At 33.6% G+C, this 17240-nt stretch overlaps 2 protein-coding genes across 2 annotated transcripts; one reads left to right on the forward strand and one right to left on the reverse strand.

The window, feature by feature from the left end:
• The first annotated feature begins 7254 nt into the window (after positions 1 to 7254).
• LOC148626655 (CD320 antigen-like) lies at positions 7255 to 12370 on the forward strand. The gene is made up of 6 exons (XM_088570818.1): positions 7255 to 8291; positions 8733 to 8876; positions 9273 to 9455; positions 10051 to 10083; positions 10666 to 10800; positions 11301 to 12370. The coding sequence occupies exons 2-6, from the start codon at positions 8813 to 8815 to the stop codon at positions 11369 to 11371; spliced, it is 486 nt and encodes a 161-aa protein (XP_088426944.1). The 5' UTR covers positions 7255 to 8291; positions 8733 to 8812; the 3' UTR covers positions 11372 to 12370.
• Positions 12371 to 12425: 55 nt separating this feature from the next.
• Positions 12426 to 16869, reverse strand: LOC148626656 (uncharacterized). The gene is made up of 7 exons (XM_088570817.1): positions 16734 to 16869; positions 16227 to 16388; positions 15888 to 15964; positions 14948 to 15101; positions 14048 to 14334; positions 13388 to 13652; positions 12426 to 12846 (listed from the first exon to the last, which is right to left on the reverse strand). The coding sequence occupies exons 1-7, from the start codon at positions 16735 to 16737 to the stop codon at positions 12590 to 12592; spliced, it is 1206 nt and encodes a 401-aa protein (XP_088426943.1). The 5' UTR covers positions 16738 to 16869; the 3' UTR covers positions 12426 to 12589.
• Positions 16870 to 17240: the final 371 nt, after the last annotated feature.

Here is a 17240-nt window from a genome sequence, read left to right on the forward strand (position 1 = left end):
AAGTGTCATTGATGCTTGGTATGGTACTTGCTGACAAATCCGTTGACAATACGAGAGTTTGAATCTGATTCAATTAAACAGTAATCGGTGAAAAAGCACTGACATGCTAAAATAAGTTGTTACAGGACATTAACACACACCAGAAATAAGTGTTACTTCACATCAGAGAAGAATGAGCTCCTCTAACAATGTAGTAGTTAATAGGTACCAGTATTGCATTGCATATCAAAACAAGGAGGGTATAAAAATATAGTGCGTTTTCCTTTTGCCTTTCTACAAACTAATGTTTTGTCAAAAGATATGACAATGATTTATGAAACAGAGTAAACATAACACTATAAAACTTTTTTTTAAAGAAAATCTATCATCATAACATAAAAATGTTCCACTGAAAAGGTTGGTTTGATGAGTGCAAAACGAAAATGAAAGTAGAGAAAATGGCTATTTATAGTTCAAGACTACTTTCTGTCCGATCTTCGTGGACTCACCCTACCTTTTTGCGGGAAATTATTTTTTCACATGTCCTTAGAAATGCTACATAAGTGAAAGTTTCATTGAATCAATTTACATATATTTTTTTTTAATCCTTAAAATATGCACTTCGCCATAGAAGTCTTCGGGAATTTGAATGCAATACTGAGACCTAAAACATAGTCACGTGGTCTTGATCAACGTGCCTTCAACATAGATAGTGCCCTCGACTGCGGCTGGGGGTATTATTATTGAGGGAATGCCATTATTGCCCTTTGTGCGATCAGTTTATTTTGATAATGTCCTCTATATCTACAATTAACTATTACAAAATTAGATTATCATTCCAATATTACAATGTTTATTAGTTTACATGCATAAAAAGGGATATTTACATTAATTTACAGAGAGTACAAAATTCCTTTGCGTTTTGTACAGAAGGTAATAGAATAAGCTAAATGCCCTAGACAAGTATTTCTTTCAATTATGTGCTTAGTACGTAAATCTAATAGTTATACTTTGTATGTATATCTTAGTACTCTTGGAATAAAGAGGAAACTGATCCTCGTAGACTAGTTTATTTGGACGATCAACACTATAGTAATTTCAAGTCGAGTATTAGGAAGATCTACACATTTTAGTGATATATTTGCAATATATAATGTGAGAACTCATTTGCAAAATAAGTTGCAATTCTACATTTGAAATCATAAATGTAGATTGAAAGCACACTTCCGCTACCATAATGCTCTCGTTTATCTTTTGATAATAAAACAATGGTTTTGGATGTTGTTTAATTTTCTCCATGTACTTAAATTTACAGCTTACCAATGGTTTCTAGTTTTTGCGATTTTCCCAAAGCGCCGACTCAGGACTCATAAACAATGCAATTATATAGTTTAATGGACGAGCTGACTGTTCGAATGTTACTGCTTTTATGCAACCTAGTTTTCCGATATCTTTAACAAAGATTTCACGAATCAACAAAGAAAAAAATATGTTGAGCATAATATATAGCCCTAGTTAATAAAAAGTTCATATGCAGAAATTATAAATATTATTGTAAAAAAAGGGTGATTGCATTATTATCAATTCACCTCAAGTAAATTAAAGTCCAAAATCAAGTTTTTGTGACAAACATGAAAATTAACAAAGCAAAACGTCCATATTTTTTTCATATACTAGTGTAAATATTTAATAGTCGGCAGCCGTCAGTGCAAATCGAAGGAACCTGGTCTATTTGCGTGTGGTGACGTTGATAAGTTCAATTTACAACTAATTATATCTGGAATTGACATTATCCTATTAATTTCTACGGTTTTTTATTTATTAGATTAAAATTAAAGGTCTAATTTTTTATTTTCCCGACATTCTAAATTTTTTTTTCAACATCCATTAAGTTACATTCATTGCATAAGTATAGATAGAAGATAACTTCTAGAATGTATTGCTGTATTCATTTTTTCATATAAAATAATTTTCTTCATTTACCAATAGAGTCAATTTTCTCAACTATCAATTTTTTCCATAATACTCTTTCATCATCCTTTATTAATCGACTTTCTATTTATACATACTTTATCGTTACATAAACTACTCGCACCTATCTTAGTCTTGCTGATCTGGGGATTTTATCGCACAAATTAAAGTCAGAAAAATCGTATCAAATGGTTTATTTCAACTTTGTATAATAAATATACATTTCTTTTACATTTTTCGATGAAGTTCCGAAGATAGTTACAGAGCAGCCTGCGAAATCTCACGTTATTTTGCTCTCGGATGATCTCCATTCCGAAATGGGCATTTTCCGTTTTGTACCGAAAGTTATTTTCCACCCTTTCGATGTACAAGCGGAAATGGCCGAATAGCTCTGATAAGTCATTTTTAATCTGACTTGAAGTAGTAATAATACCGGCTATCATCGAAACAAACACGACAAATATTATGGGATTGTGGCTTTACACATTGCACTAGATATCGTTTAAATTGTTTTAGGGATATAATCCTTATCATGTTTACCTGTAGTTGGCTTCCCACTGCTTTCCCTGTTGTCTATACTCAGCATCACATTTAATAAGATATTGTTAAAATTGACACCTACCGTCGTTTAAATTGTCTTAAATGACTTGCTCATTCGTTTAGCCAAACGGCTTTTCCCTAAACAATGAATCGTTAAATTCCGGTGAGATTTTAATTCTCGGTCCCAATATTTACATCGTCAAAAGTCGGCCATGTATATGGTGCTCGGGTTGCTAGAAGATGTTGTTTACGTTTAAGTGGTTTGTCCAAAAACCGAAGAATCCAGAATGCATTTCGGCGCTAATTCGGATATTTCGGATTTATTCTACGCGAACATCGTACAACACCGAGAAGTTGATCAAGCAGACGATTGTCACCGGAGTTCGACGGGAACTTACGAACTTCGTTTGTAAACAAATCGTCCCGTAGAAACCATGGCGGATATTAGTACAGGATTTTCCCCAATCGGCAAACCTCGGGTGACTCCGCTACTCTACTTCAATCCCTCGGATGTGATACGGGATTTGATATGTGTCTACGCGCTACATTTATTCGCCGGAAGTTGACCGTGTCACCTATGACCATTAGAAATATGGCTCGCTTGACCTATCCTTAGGGTGAACGATACGCGCTATCAATAAGACGTACATATCTGTAAAATTAGAATTAAAAAAGTTAAGTTGATTATCTTAGAAAACGACATGTTTATATTTATAAGCACACATTTTCCAATTTCAAATCCATATTATGGGCGCATCCATCTTTAAATGAACATTAAATACCTCTACATAGAAGATTTCCGACAGTAGTTCCAGTGGCAGCTGACGTAATACAGACGAGGTATGAGGAGGGTACGGACTCGGCCGAAGTTGCGACTAGTGGGATTTTCCCGTAAGGATTTGTTACGCACGATTTCAGCCAATTAACGATTCGTTGGAACTATCACGTCATGCATATATGCGAACAATCTTCAGATTAAATGAAAGAGAGACAACTCTAGCGGCAAGTCCCGACAGTTTAAAAAATTGAGCTTTATATCGAAAATGTGCTGTATGTGACGTCGAGTATAGGTATTTCTCTAGTTTTAATAGTATTTGTTTGATGACTAGGAAAACATTTTCTCTTTTTCTAGATGTTCTCGCTTTACTTTTTTTCTGCCACTTTCTGTCACTGTGACGCCAGTTACGACAAGTACTGTTAAACTGAACAATGCATGCATGATTTTACTAGATTTTTCTCAGATTCCTTCCTATATCAAGTGTGCGAAACATACATGTAACTACAAAAAATGCGAAAGCCCCACCCCCTGGACCTGCTGGCCCCAAGACCCCCTGCCGTACTTTTGCCTACACTTCAATTTGGCCTCAGCTAAGCGCCTGATTATCCATCTATGTAAATAGAAACGGCATTTTTATATAGACTAGGTGTTAAAAGACTTCCTAAATAAAAAAAAAATCATAAGGAAATTATTTCTTCAGAAACGTACCAGTGTTTTGATCAAGTAAGCATTGACACTTGTGACCAAGTGCACTTTTATTTCTTGGTCATTTTTACGAGCTCACTGTGTGTATTTCGCAATATGTAGGGTTTTTTTTAAGAATAGACGTAGATGCCATTAAAGAAGGGTAAACAGGTCATAACAACTTTGCTCGGTAGCTTATGTCTAGCCCTGGCTCCACTAACGTTAAAAAATTCTTAAGTATGAGAATAGTTTTAACTTCAACATGCAATGGTAACTCCAATCAAATCTTTGGGATTGATGGCGTCGCAATTAGTTAAACCTGCATAAGCTGTCATTTTCGTATTTTTTTGTTTCTGTTGAAATATACTTTAACTTTGAATTAATTCTACTAAATTGTACTGGTCCTGTATAATTTCATTTGATATCCACAAATAAAATGCATTAAATACATGAAATAGGTGTGTGTGTGTGTGTATATATATGTATATATATATATATATATATATATATATATATATATATATATATATATATATATATATATATATATATATATATATATATATATATATATATATATATATATATATATATGTTGTCTTGCAAGACAAAAAAATCGACCTAGATAAATTCGTATGCATGTGACTTCTGGCAACCTTAAACAGCGCATGTGCTTTAAAGGTCGCTTCTTTAATAACAAATCTGATTGCAAAGCGAAAGGGGTCATTCAACGGCAAGGAAGACCGACGGAATTAAGCCGTAAAAAAAGTTTGAATATAACGCAAAGATCCTTTTGAAATTTATGTATTGTGATTTGGTCATTACTTATTTGAAAACTAATCAAAAAATAGATGAAATGAAATGAAAACAAGGCACGTGCTTACCTGTGTATCCGCTATTGTTATTTTTTTACCTAGGTTAAAGTATTTTAACCCAGGTGTATGTCTTGTCGCCAATCTTCGGAAGTAATGGCGAAAAATAATTAGATCATGCAGAGCTATCGATCTTCTCTGATTAAAAAAAATGTTGTTTTCGCAATATTCTGTAGGTATTATCGACATTTATTGCATTACTAAAAACTTATTTCATTGAATCAGCAAAATTCAGTAGAATCAAAACTGAACAAATTTAGCAGCTAATGCAGCTTGAAGAATATTCTCATACTTAAGTAATTTTGTAAGTTCTGTGATCCTGTGGCCAGGTTATAACGTTTACTTGATCAGCTCCTTTCATATTATTTAAAGTGCAATACATGTATATAACAGGTCCATAAATTGAATGCCTAAGGGTAAACGTTATAAATATTACACTTCAAATTGCAAATATTTTCTTGCTGAAATATATTCAGCTCATAGACTTTATAATGTATACGTAGGTCACTGACGATTAAAAAAGATTAAGTCATTCGCAAAATCGGTCCAAATGCACTACAAACGTTTTCCCGCCATTTTTATATTCTATATAACAAGTAAATTGTTTTCTCGATTCATCCAATTATTGTATCAATGTTTCCTGTTCAAGACTGTTTCCTTTGTATTTGTGGTGTTTTTCAGCAATACAAAGTTTGCAAAGATATTTCGTTCATGCATCAACGTTTGTTATACGATCTGTCCGTTCTTTTCATTGACATGTAATCAAATGATACAAAAGTCACAGATAAATTTGTTTAAGCAATAAAAAAAATGGCACAATTCTTAGGTGCATCATCATAGATCTGCCTAATTCTTACTTGAAGATTTAATTTAGATTTTACATAAACTGTAAACAATCGTTTACTTGTCTGGATAAAATCAGATTTGCCAGGTACAGTACTTGTATTGGTGAAGCATTCCCATTTTATGGCATATAGGGAGTGGGGAATGGGCCCGGGATAGGGATTTTGAATGGGAAAGATGGTAAAATTAGTTTGTAAAGTATAACCGATATAAAAAATGTATTGAATGAAATTTAAAATTATAGTTTGAATGTTGAAGAATTTAGAAATATAAAATTCCATTTGATGATTAAAATATTTAGTAAGAAATATTGAACCCTTATACAATGGGTGATGGGGATTTTTCTATGGGGAATGGAGATGGTACATGGTGTAAGTGGGAAGATTATAACATCCAATAGCTGTACTTGCTCGAGGTATGCTACAGTTCGCTACAGCGTGATTGCTACGACAATTGCCGATTTCATTATATCCTTTCAAAGATTAAATAAATTTGCAGATTTTGTAGAGTACTTTGTTTAAAAACAAAAATAACCAAAGATCACGTCCTTGACCACTATTTCGGGTCTTCCACAGATTAACTATACATGTATTTAAGTCAGGTCAGATATCTGACCGTTGTCCACGGATTTATCTTTTTTATCGCATTAAGAACGATAACTCTAATTATCAATTACACTGAGAGAGATAGTTCTTATTTGTACTGTGGTCTGGGTATCGGATTTGGTGTAATAAATATAAACAAAATAGACTGACCTACGCAATTTTATACATACACGTTTATTTACCTTAATTTTCTGAGTAGAAAGAGTTAAATTATGATTGTAGTGAATCTTTTCGTAATATTTTGTTTTCTTGGAAATACGCGAAGTCTGTCAATACAGTGGCCGTTCTATGGTAAGTATATATTCGGTAAATTGACTGCCGTATTTTTCTTTTTTGATGCAAATATGTTTTCATTCACTAGCTAAAGGCTTAGTTTTTTTTATGTTTGAATTTTAAAATTAAACTCAAATCATTGGTTTTTGCTGCTATTGTCGACCCGATCATTTAAAAAAATATACTAGTAAATCGAAAAAGAAAATTGGTTGGTGTCAATGCCGAACATTTCCTAGACTACGTACTATTTATAGCTGAATAAGTACTTTTTTCCTTTCTCAAGCAATACGTTTGTGTTTCATACTTATATATTTGTATATCTAACTTTTAAAAATGTCCATTTCCAATCAAACCAACATTCCTATTTACAAAGAGTAATTTAGTATGGCTCTGGTTAAAAATCAGACAGGGGGTGATTCATTATATTTTACTGTTAAAATCATTTGTAGTGTTCTAAAAACAACTATTCATGAGGTCATATCCTTGGATCTGCTTAATATCGTGAAACTGGTAATAGTAATGTAAAAATTCTGGCGGGAAATGTTCCCGTACTTTTCTAAAGTAGAATGTAATCAATGTTTAGCTCACCTGACCGAAGGCCATTTGAGCTAGTGACATCACTTGGCGTCCGTCGTCGTCGTCCGTCGTTGTCGTTAACAATTTTTCAAAACTATTCTTCTCTGACACTACTTAACTAATTGGAACCAAACTTGGTATGAATGTTCCTTGGGGTATCCTGCATAGAACTAATGTGGGGATTTTTGATTCGTCGAAAAACATGGCCGCCGTTACTAGAATTAGAACATATGGGTTGGACAGTAATATTTCGCATATATCTCCAAACCCGTTAGGTTTAGCCAAGTTCTTTTTATTTCTGAAATGATCCAAATTATAAGGCCTACAAAAGTCTCCAGGATTCAAAGTTGTCAGACGACTCCTTGTAAGAGTTGTTGCCCTTGAAAGGTGAAAAAGGATGTGTTTTTTACAACCAATTTCTTGAAAACTATGATAGATGGAATGAAACTTTCAATTGCTGAAATGATCCTTACGATACGACCTACAAAAGTTTGCGGGGATCAAACTTGTTGGACCACTCCTTGCTAGAGTTATTGCCCTTGAAAGGCAAAAAAATATGTTTTTAGTAGTTTTCAGCCAATATCTTGGAAACAATAATAGAAAGAAACTGTTAATTCATGAAATGATCTTATGATAAGTCCTACCAAAGTCTTTATTTAGTCAAAATTGTCGGAAAGCTCCTTATTAGAGCTACTAGTATTGCCCTTAAAAGACAAAAAAAATGGGCAGGTGAGCAATTCATGCTCGATCCTGGAACTCTTGTTAAGTGTTAATACCTGTATCTCCAGTTACCAACTTATAATTGTGCTCTTATTGTAATGCACTTTCTATGAGACATAAAGGTCATATACATGTAAAACACGAACTTCGGGATTTCTTCCGTGTACATGAAAAGACAATATCAATATGATGTAAAAAGGGACGATGATTTGAAAAATGTAAAATGAAATGGATCGAACGTTGAACACAACGAATTGTCTCTTCTGTTTCATGCAATATAAAACTGTACATAAGCTTAGGCTTTAATTACTCTAGGGAAGAAATGTGATTCTTACTCCGAGTTTGAGTGTGCAGATAGTTCTTCTTGGACGACAATATGTATTCCTCTAAAGCTCAAATGTAACGGAGTTCCGGAATGCAAAGACGGAAGTGACGAAGAAGGATGTGTCGGTAAGACTACATTTTAATCATTATTTCACACATTTTTATTTAAAATTTATTATTCCAATGTTAGTGATTATTATTTTGCTTGGTGTTTACGTGTTAATCATTTTTTTCTTATCACGTTGGTAAATTAAATTGCCCTATCTGACTGGAATAAATACTAAAGACCTAATCTTGATAAATATATATTTGCGAAATTGGAAAATTTGGTATTGAAAAGAGGTTGTGAAATCCAAGTTATATTTAATTAAATAAATTGTCCGAAAATTTTGCAACGGATCTGTCTCATATGGTAAGTATAAGAGAAACTAGCATCTAGAGCTTGCCGAGTTACATGTAAATGTCTATAGAAAAATACTTCGGTTTTAACAGAAAAAAAATTCAATTAAGATTAATTAATTTGCATGTACATTTGCATGTAATTGCATTGTTTTTGTGTATTCGAAGTAAAATCCAGGCCAGAACCCGAGCCTTTAGTTCAGTGTCAACAGGGCCAGTTTCTTTGTGATCATAGCCGTTGTTATCCCATGGAGTGGAGATGTGATGATATTCCAGACTGTTATGATAACGTTGATGAAAAGGACTGTCGAGGTACATGGCTTGAATTGTAGTACGTGTGCGGTGAACTATATTGGGGATGTCAGAGACAGACATTGCGCGTTATACACATACAAAAATACAGTAGGCTGATTATTTGTTCGTCTTTCAACTTTTTTAGCACTTTGTTCTACCTTTTTTTTTTATTTTATTATTGTTTTTATTTTTTGCTTTGTTTGTTTTCTGTTTGTTTTGAGCATCGGTATAATATTAAACCCTATCCTGTAACACTCTTTATTCTGGACCCTCCGTTTGAATTCTCTGGATCTCCGCCAGATCAGTTAAACTACTAACAACACAGAAGTACGCTATTTTGAAAAGAAAAATACGTTATACAGAGTCATTAATTTCTACAGTCGGCTACGAATCCCCCCTCTCTTTGTATTTCAGCTACGACTACCACCACAACTACAACAACAACTACCACAACGACTCCTGCTCCAACACCAGCGCCACAAAGGTGTGCTAGAGGAGATTTTATGTGTAGGAATCGAGAACGGTGCTTTCCTAGGGAATGGCGATGTGATGGCATTATTGATTGTAATGATGGTTCTGATGAATATCGATGCAACGGTAAAAAGTTTTATCGTTAAAAGATATATTGATAATAAAATCCAAACGTCCTATTCAAATGCATAGACATTTGAATTGGTCTGCTGATTTTCTGTTCTACGTGACCAGTTTGGAAATTTTTTATTGATATTCCATTAATTTGTTTATGATTGTACATTTTATTTACTGTTTAAAAGTTCGAGAAAGGAACAGTCATTAAACTATCATTAATTAGATTAATTAAAAATACGAACCAAAAATTACGTGTTCTTTATGCACAGCTCACAGTACAACATATAAGAATCATATGGTTTTAACATATGACAATCATATGAAACGAGCATGATATGATACTCATTTGTTTCTGTTTATATGTGAGTATCGTATTATTATATTTGTATCATATGGCAGTAACATGTATAAGTATTTTTCACAAACATATGAATGTCTTATGTTTCCTAGCCAAAATTTATATATTAGAATCATATGATGATCATACGACTATCTTATGTAAATTGTCACATGAAAATCATATGAATCCAGCACCATATGATCACCATAATTATGTGGCGTATTTACAAAAATGTTGTTGTGTACACGTGTTGTTTTTTTTCAGAAGTGAGAACTACAACAAAGAAAACTACTCAAGGTAAATATAATTATGCTTTTATGGAGAACCTTACAGCAGTGCAAGAGTAGGACTGGGTCTAAATGAGTCAATTGCTTTTTGTCTATCAAATCCAATGCAAGATCAGGCGCGGATCCAAGGACTGGTGTGCCGGGCGTACCCCCCCCCTTTAAATCGGTAAGAGAAAATATTTTTACCACAAGTTTCACCACATAATATTTTTGCCATGACATTTAATTCAATTAACGCCCCCCCCCCCAACTCAAATTCTGGATCCGCCCCTGAAGATCATACTGTTCGGGAACCTATAAACAAACTAAACACGTCTGTATTACTTGAATAATCAATATCTATCATAAATATTGTAAATTTCGATATACTTATGCACACATCTTTGTATTTTATACCTAAAAGTAGTTATATACATGTATTTTCCAAATGGCGAGTAGACAGTTTCTGTACAGAAATAAAATAAATTAGAATGAAATAATAGTAGGCATCAAATGCAGCGCACACATGTTGTTGATAAAATATGTGGTTTAATGATGGCAGAAACCTTTTCCCTACTTTTTAACTCAAACTATATGTTTTTTGAAATTCCAGCTCCTACCCCAGAACCATTCAGGTGTCCAGCTATGATGTCATCTTGTAGGAGTCGAGATAAATGCATCTATAATTGGTACAAATGTGACCGGATATTAGACTGTCCCGACGGAAGTGACGAACATGACTGTCCAGGTAACGTAACGTAACAAAATTGTCAAAGTAACATTATTAACAATACATTTAATAAATTAGCATAGCCGCAACATAACCCACGAATCCTATATGATCCAATACTTAACAATCTCACCAATTGTCTGTGTCAATAGTTTTGAAATCCATAATGATACCTCCCTCAACGCGTTTCAAGCCGGTAACCAAGAAATCTATTCAAACGGAACAAAAGGTAGTCTGATTAAGCCAAGTAATGCAGTTATATACTGTATTTCACTTCACGTTGCCATGTAAATGCAAATCGTGATTTTTTTTTTGCTTTTACAATGTATTGTATGGTAAGTAAACATCAAACTTGTTTACTTTGGTATTGGTGTTGTATGAATATATGAATAAACGTACGTAAAAAAACAATTTTTTTTAACTATTGTATCAATTCAGCATTCAATAAATAAAGTATATTTTTGTGAATGCTAACTATGTGTATACAATATTTTGGTAACTTGTTTATGATTTTGCAGGGAGAACATATAACAGATTTTCATTCGAAGACTTTATGAACGCTATCAAATTGAACGGAAGAAGGCAATAGAGCTATATCCAGATTCATGCTCTGTTATTCTGTTGTTTTCATATGATTCTATATCTTTTAAAACTATCATGATGCCAAGGCTTCTGTTGTAAATGTACAAATTCAACATTTGCACGCCGATCCATTAACTCTTGAGATGCGGGAATAAAGTTCATGAATACACGTATTGTACAATACACTGTATCTACCTGCTTCTTCAATGTTTATGAATTGAAATCGTTCCAAGTCCAATGTTGGATGTGGAGTTAACATTATATGTGTACTTACATTACAAGATTGTGGTCTGCTACTGCTGTAGCTGCGGAACAAAAATTTGGTCCGCAAAAAATAGAGAGCGAAAGAGTTATCAATAGTTTGTAGCAACAATTGAAAACAATGGCATTTTACATCAATCACAAGTACATGTATGTTAGTTTCTTTTCGTCACTTGATGCACAGTAACCTTGGTCTTTCAACATCACCATTCTCCCAGTTCTGGGACAAGACAACAGTATAATTTTCAATATAGATAATACAATCTTAACCTTACACTAATTGGATTATTTGCCAAAAATGCGTTTTCGTCACGAATGTTACTCTTTCACAGAGGGCATATTCGCTATTTCAAAACTTTCGGCTCTACTGCACTTAGTGTTAAACCCCAAACTTTTTTGCAAATTAGTACAGTACACCGGAAAACAGCTTCGCAGATTTGTAATGAGTAGTGCACATGCCATGTGATTTTTTTCCACATCTGATATAGTAGAGTATATAAGCTAGCAAATTTATACATGATAGTAAATAGGGGAGCGGTAAAATGTCTGCGAAGGAGATTGTCATGAATGGAAACAAATGGAAGGTTAAAGGCCATGTATTTTTGCTAAGTTCTTATGATGACTTATCTTATACCAGTATTGCATATGTACATGTAACAAATGTGAAAGTGAGGAATATAAGACAGAATTAAAATTTAAAAAAAAACACAAACATTTAACACTTTATTCAAAAAATTGCAGAAAATTACATAATGTCAATTTAAAAAAGTATAAACTAAAAAAACTTTTCATGTTCAGTAAAGCTACAATTAATGGAAAACATTCCGACAAGACATGAATGACAAAACCGAACTGAAAATATAAAATAAAATGTCACAATTGGTAAGATACACGTACATGTATGTTTTGAATCATATTTAGTTTTGAAATACAATGTATCATGATATACATGATATGTTCTGTCTTATTCTTCGGGTTTCTTGGCAGTGCAGCTAAAGAGGGTTCTGAATATGTCACCAATGCTCATCTTGTTTCTCTTCGTGTCATTGTGCTCGGTTTCAGCCATCATTACAGTATTGGTGTTGTTAGGTTGTGTTTGTTTGGAAGCTGTGTCCTCCTCGTCTGAAATTTTAACATGCTGCATGACAGCTTGATCCAAGTCATCATTTCCAACTTTCTTTACAACTATGGTGTTTTCATACTCTATGGCAGTGTTTCTATCTAAGAAAGGAAAACTATGACAAATTTAAATACGCCTATATAATAGCCTTTGTGTCAGTAGTCTTTACATTACAATAACCATTTCATATTCAGTGCTATAATTAAGGGATACTAATATAACCAAGCTAACGAACTTATGAAATCTAGGCAATATATAGTCCAGAGGAAAGTCCGTGTACAACAGGGTTAAAACAAAAGTTGGGAACCACCACAATAGTCCTGGTGAGTTAAACCTTCATTTAATAGCGCGCTAAACCTCCCTCTTCCACTACGATTCATTATTCCTGGTATATTTCAACACAAACTGGCAGCAGAGGTTCAATTTTTCCGTTATATTTCAATACAAACCGACAGCATAAAATTGCCACCGGTCAATCGGGAAATATGATTTTAGTATGTACATTTTGTGTAGAAGACTGAGTTTTTATGATGCAGGATACAAATTTCATGCGCGCGTATTCATTAAAATAACAATAATAATGCATGCTTATTTTTGGACGACACTTTTAGCTACATGTACATGTATATCATATTCGTATACCTCTCTCATTCTTCATCAGACCCCTCTTTTCCTTTTTTAACTCAATTTGTCTTTGTTTCTTTTCTTCCTTTGCTCTCTTTTCTTCTTCTTTCGTCTGTTTCTCCATCGCCTTTTTCACCATTTTATCATGTTGTTTGTATCTTTTGTTAACCATTTCAATATAGCTCCTTACAATTTGTTTTTGGTAATGCAAAAATTGTACGTTTTCTTTTGCTTTGGCTTTTTCTAAACGCTTTTGTTGCTTTATCTGTTTACTTGTGAGTTCCTAAAATTACAATCGGTTACAAATTTATACAATATCTGAGAGAATTTCAGTTTTAAATAAAAAAAAAATATTGGGTCAGTTTGCGCTAGCGAAGAACTGAGTGTTTCTGTTGTTGGATATACAGTTTAAATTATCCAACAATTTCAATGTTCCAACGAAAGGTCCTAGGAAGTTTACATATTTATTAGTCAAATAATTTTAAAATGTTAAAGCAAGAGTCTTCTCCGCTCAAATCTTGGTTTCCTAGATATTCTTAAGAAAACATACAAATATAACCACTTCAAGTTATTAACGCATTAAAGCTCAATTCCAAACATTTATTTGCTAGAAAACTGTCATCTTCAAATTATACCACATGGAAGCGAAATTTTTGTAGCAAAAATGATAATACAAACCAATGCGTTGTCTCTCGTTTGCTGATTGTTTTCGTCTTCTGTTGTCTTCACTGCAATGGGAATGTCGCTGTCATGTACTTCTTCTTTGGTTGAGCTCAACATTGTATCAATATTTTCTTTAGCAATTTCATACACAGCAGATGAAATGGCAGCGTTGCAAAGGTCTTTTGTCACATCAATTAATATTTCATCTCTATTTTCTGGACATTCAGTCAGGTTTGGCTTTCCATTTTGGGTGTCAAGCCCATTGACGTCACCATCGCCTTTTTTAAGAAAATTTGAATTGTCTGGAAAAAAATGAAAATTCGATCTTGAACGGTATGCGTTTTTTTATGTAAACACATTTCCAATGCTCAAAGATATACTAATAAAATCTTCGGTATTTAATTAATTTAAAACTTAGTTTTTTCCCCGTTTAGCTTTTAAAACTTAAATCTTTAAAAGGGCATTCATTGCCTTCATACAACATTCCTTTTCCAGTTTTGGGTTCTTCTCCGTTTCATGCATTTGAAAGGAACATAACTCACACATCAGGCATAATAGTTCACAGCCTCATTAAAGTCAAGGAGCAGAGTACGCATACATACGCAAACATATTTTGAATTTCGATAATTACAAGGTGATCATTCGGTATTTTTCATTTCTATTAAATATTTAATGCGGCTTGGATAGTTCAATTCTCCAAGGAAACTGTTCATATATTGCTATCTATTCTATGTATACATGAGATAGCGTTTACCAGTGAGTTTGTTGTGTTCTCGAGTTATTTCCCTTTGCAAGAACAAGAGGGGAAAACGGTAACATTGACAAAAGACTTTCCTTGTGTTCACACAAAAATATGCTTTTCTTATTACAGCTTATCTGTAAATCTTTGCGTTATATACTAAATCATATCTGTACCTAAAGCAATTGATGACTCGTTTTTCTTGGAGGCACTTTTTGTTTTCTCCTTTTCATTTTCTTTCGCCACTTCGTGCACTGCCGTAATGGTCACATCCTCGCATATGCTTTTGATGTGCTGAGTTTTTATTTCTTCACAGATTGGTGTATTGGGCTGTTAAAAAAGTTATAAAAACAAAGTTATAACAATAACGATTCGTGCAGTACTAAATTTTATGAAAATAGACAAATTTGGAAGTTTCATATATCCATAAACCTGATTCCAGATTTATGATTTTTCAAAGGTTTGATACTGAATGAAGTTTTGTTTTATCTCCAATAATTCAGTAATGTATTAAGAAATCCTTTTTTGCATTCGCTTTTTCAACGTTTACCGCTGGCGGTCCATCTGTCCGTCTTTCCATACGTCGTGAGACAATTCAAAAGCGTTGTTGTCAGATATTATTTTTAAATTTTGTTTATTTTTCTTTATGTGGCAAGGCGTATCAGCTAATCATTAATTTTTGCCATATAATTCTTCCCCATAATTTTCCTTGAGAGAAACATGACTTTATTTAAATTAACATTTGAAGACTACCAGCATGAAAGGAGACTAGCTGCGATTGTTTTCTTTTCTGATATGGTGGCGGACCTAGCGGAAGGGTTCCGGTGGTTAGACTACTCCTTTTATTGAAAAAAATATTGTTAATTTTGGGGGGAAAATGGGAAGAAATGAGAAAATAATATTGAATCCTTTTTTTCTAATTTCTAAACCCTCCTTTTGTAAGTTGCCGGATTCACCCCTGAAGTTGAAATGTGAAAATTTGCTGACAATGTTTGAGTGAACTTTTCGTAAAAATAAGGGGTCGGCAAACCTTTGATTATACAGAAACATTAAATATGACAAACTCTAAATAAGAACAGGTTATATAGAGCATATCGACTTAATTTTGTATCTTACCTCCTTGGTCAGTCCAGAGCTCAGCCCAACTAGGTCATCCTTTCTTACTGACAGTACATTTTTTCCCAGGAGCTGATCTAAAATTGGAATAGTTTATTGTGAATTTAACGGTAAGTTAGCAATCAATGAAATCAATGAGGAAGTTATTGTTTTGCAATTAGTTTCATTGGTAGATCACGCATCAGTTAGAAGGTTTGGGATTATGAAAAACTATCTATGAGCGCACAGTCGCATCATGTAAAATATTTTTTCTCCATCTCATCTGGTTTTTGGACGCAAAGTGCCGTAATAATTAGTCGACAATTTGAAAAACATGCGCTCTGAAAACATAGAACTTACCCTTAATGCTCTTTCTAATTTTGTTCCTTGTTTCCTTATTTAAGAGGGCTTCTCTAGAAAGTTGCCATTCTTCGAGACGGAAATGAAAAATCGGAACTGTCGATGGCCCATCACAAATGACTACAAACTCCTTTACTGCCTTGCTCGATTTCTTCTCAATACCTGATACGATAAAAATATAGCTGTAGTTGAAATAAACAGTTACTTTTTCAAACATTTTGAAGATGTCGGAGTCAAGATATATCGTGCAATTCGGTCTTTCAGCAATTATTATCGATCATCTCTTTCAAACTTGAACTAATTTCAACCAAAAAGCAATTTGAATGAGTCGCCCGAATTGAAATAAAATCATTATTTTTTTCTGCTGAAAGTTGGACTAAATGTTATGAGAAAGAACTACAAGCATTTGGTCCTTGTAGATCTATATTTTAGAATTAAAGGAATTTTTGTAAAATACTTCACGTAAAATGAGTAAAACTACTAGTTGTATTTTTTACTAACTCTTACCCATTTTCTTCGCAATTTGCAAGTCCTCAATTTCGATATTGCTGTGAAATCTAAGTTTTATTCCGCGAGGAAAAAACACGTCCGTTCAGTTTGACGATTGCAAATCGACGGTGCCGTTGTCAGCGCTGTATCTGCTGTGACGTTAGAAGGTTTGTCGATGGCATAAAGTTTCCGGTGCAATACAGGCGTCTGTTAAAGAGCTGCATGGCCAAGTTGACTGCAGATAGGATTCGAATTCGTTGCTCACGCAATTATGGGCTTCATGTTCATACAAAGAAAGATAACTCTAAGCCGTTTCCAACACTAAAATAAACTGCAGGGATGGAATTTTTAAGTATCATGACATGACCAAATCGGGATATATAGCAAAAGAGACCAGACTTATAGATAAAGTGAACTATGTTATACACTCAGTACTACAGAAAATACTTGCATGAAGATAATACTTTTTCAAGCGAATAAATGAAATAGGTGGCAGAGTTGAAAGCTAGGCAGCAGAAGAGGTTG

The sequence above is a fragment of the Perna viridis genome, chromosome 2 (assembly GCF_037379345.1).
Source record: "Perna viridis isolate PV_CMFRI_1.1 ecotype Kerala chromosome 2, ASM3737934v1, whole genome shotgun sequence".
Lineage (NCBI taxonomy): Eukaryota > Metazoa > Mollusca > Bivalvia > Mytilida > Mytilidae > Perna > Perna viridis.

Excerpts from the sequence above, each read along its gene's own strand:
- LOC148626655 (XM_088570818.1), top strand. The coding sequence starts at position 8,813 with ATGGAGTGGAGATGTGATGATATTCCAGACTGTTATGATAACGTTGAT. Across the intron at positions 8,877-9,272 it reads TGATGAAAAGGACTGTCGAG|CTACGACTACCACCACAACT; the intron begins GTACATGGCTTG and ends TTTGTATTTCAG. Across the intron at positions 10,801-11,300 it reads TGACGAACATGACTGTCCAG|GGAGAACATATAACAGATTT; the intron begins GTAACGTAACGT and ends ATGATTTTGCAG.
- LOC148626656 (XM_088570817.1), bottom strand. Across the intron at positions 15,965-16,226 it reads AATTAGAAAGAGCATTAAGG|ATCAGCTCCTGGGAAAAAAT; the intron begins GTAAGTTCTATG and ends TTCCAATTTTAG. Across the intron at positions 12,847-13,387 it reads TCTGATGAAGAATGAGAGAG|ATAGAAACACTGCCATAGAG; the intron begins GTATACGAATAT and ends TTCCTTTCTTAG.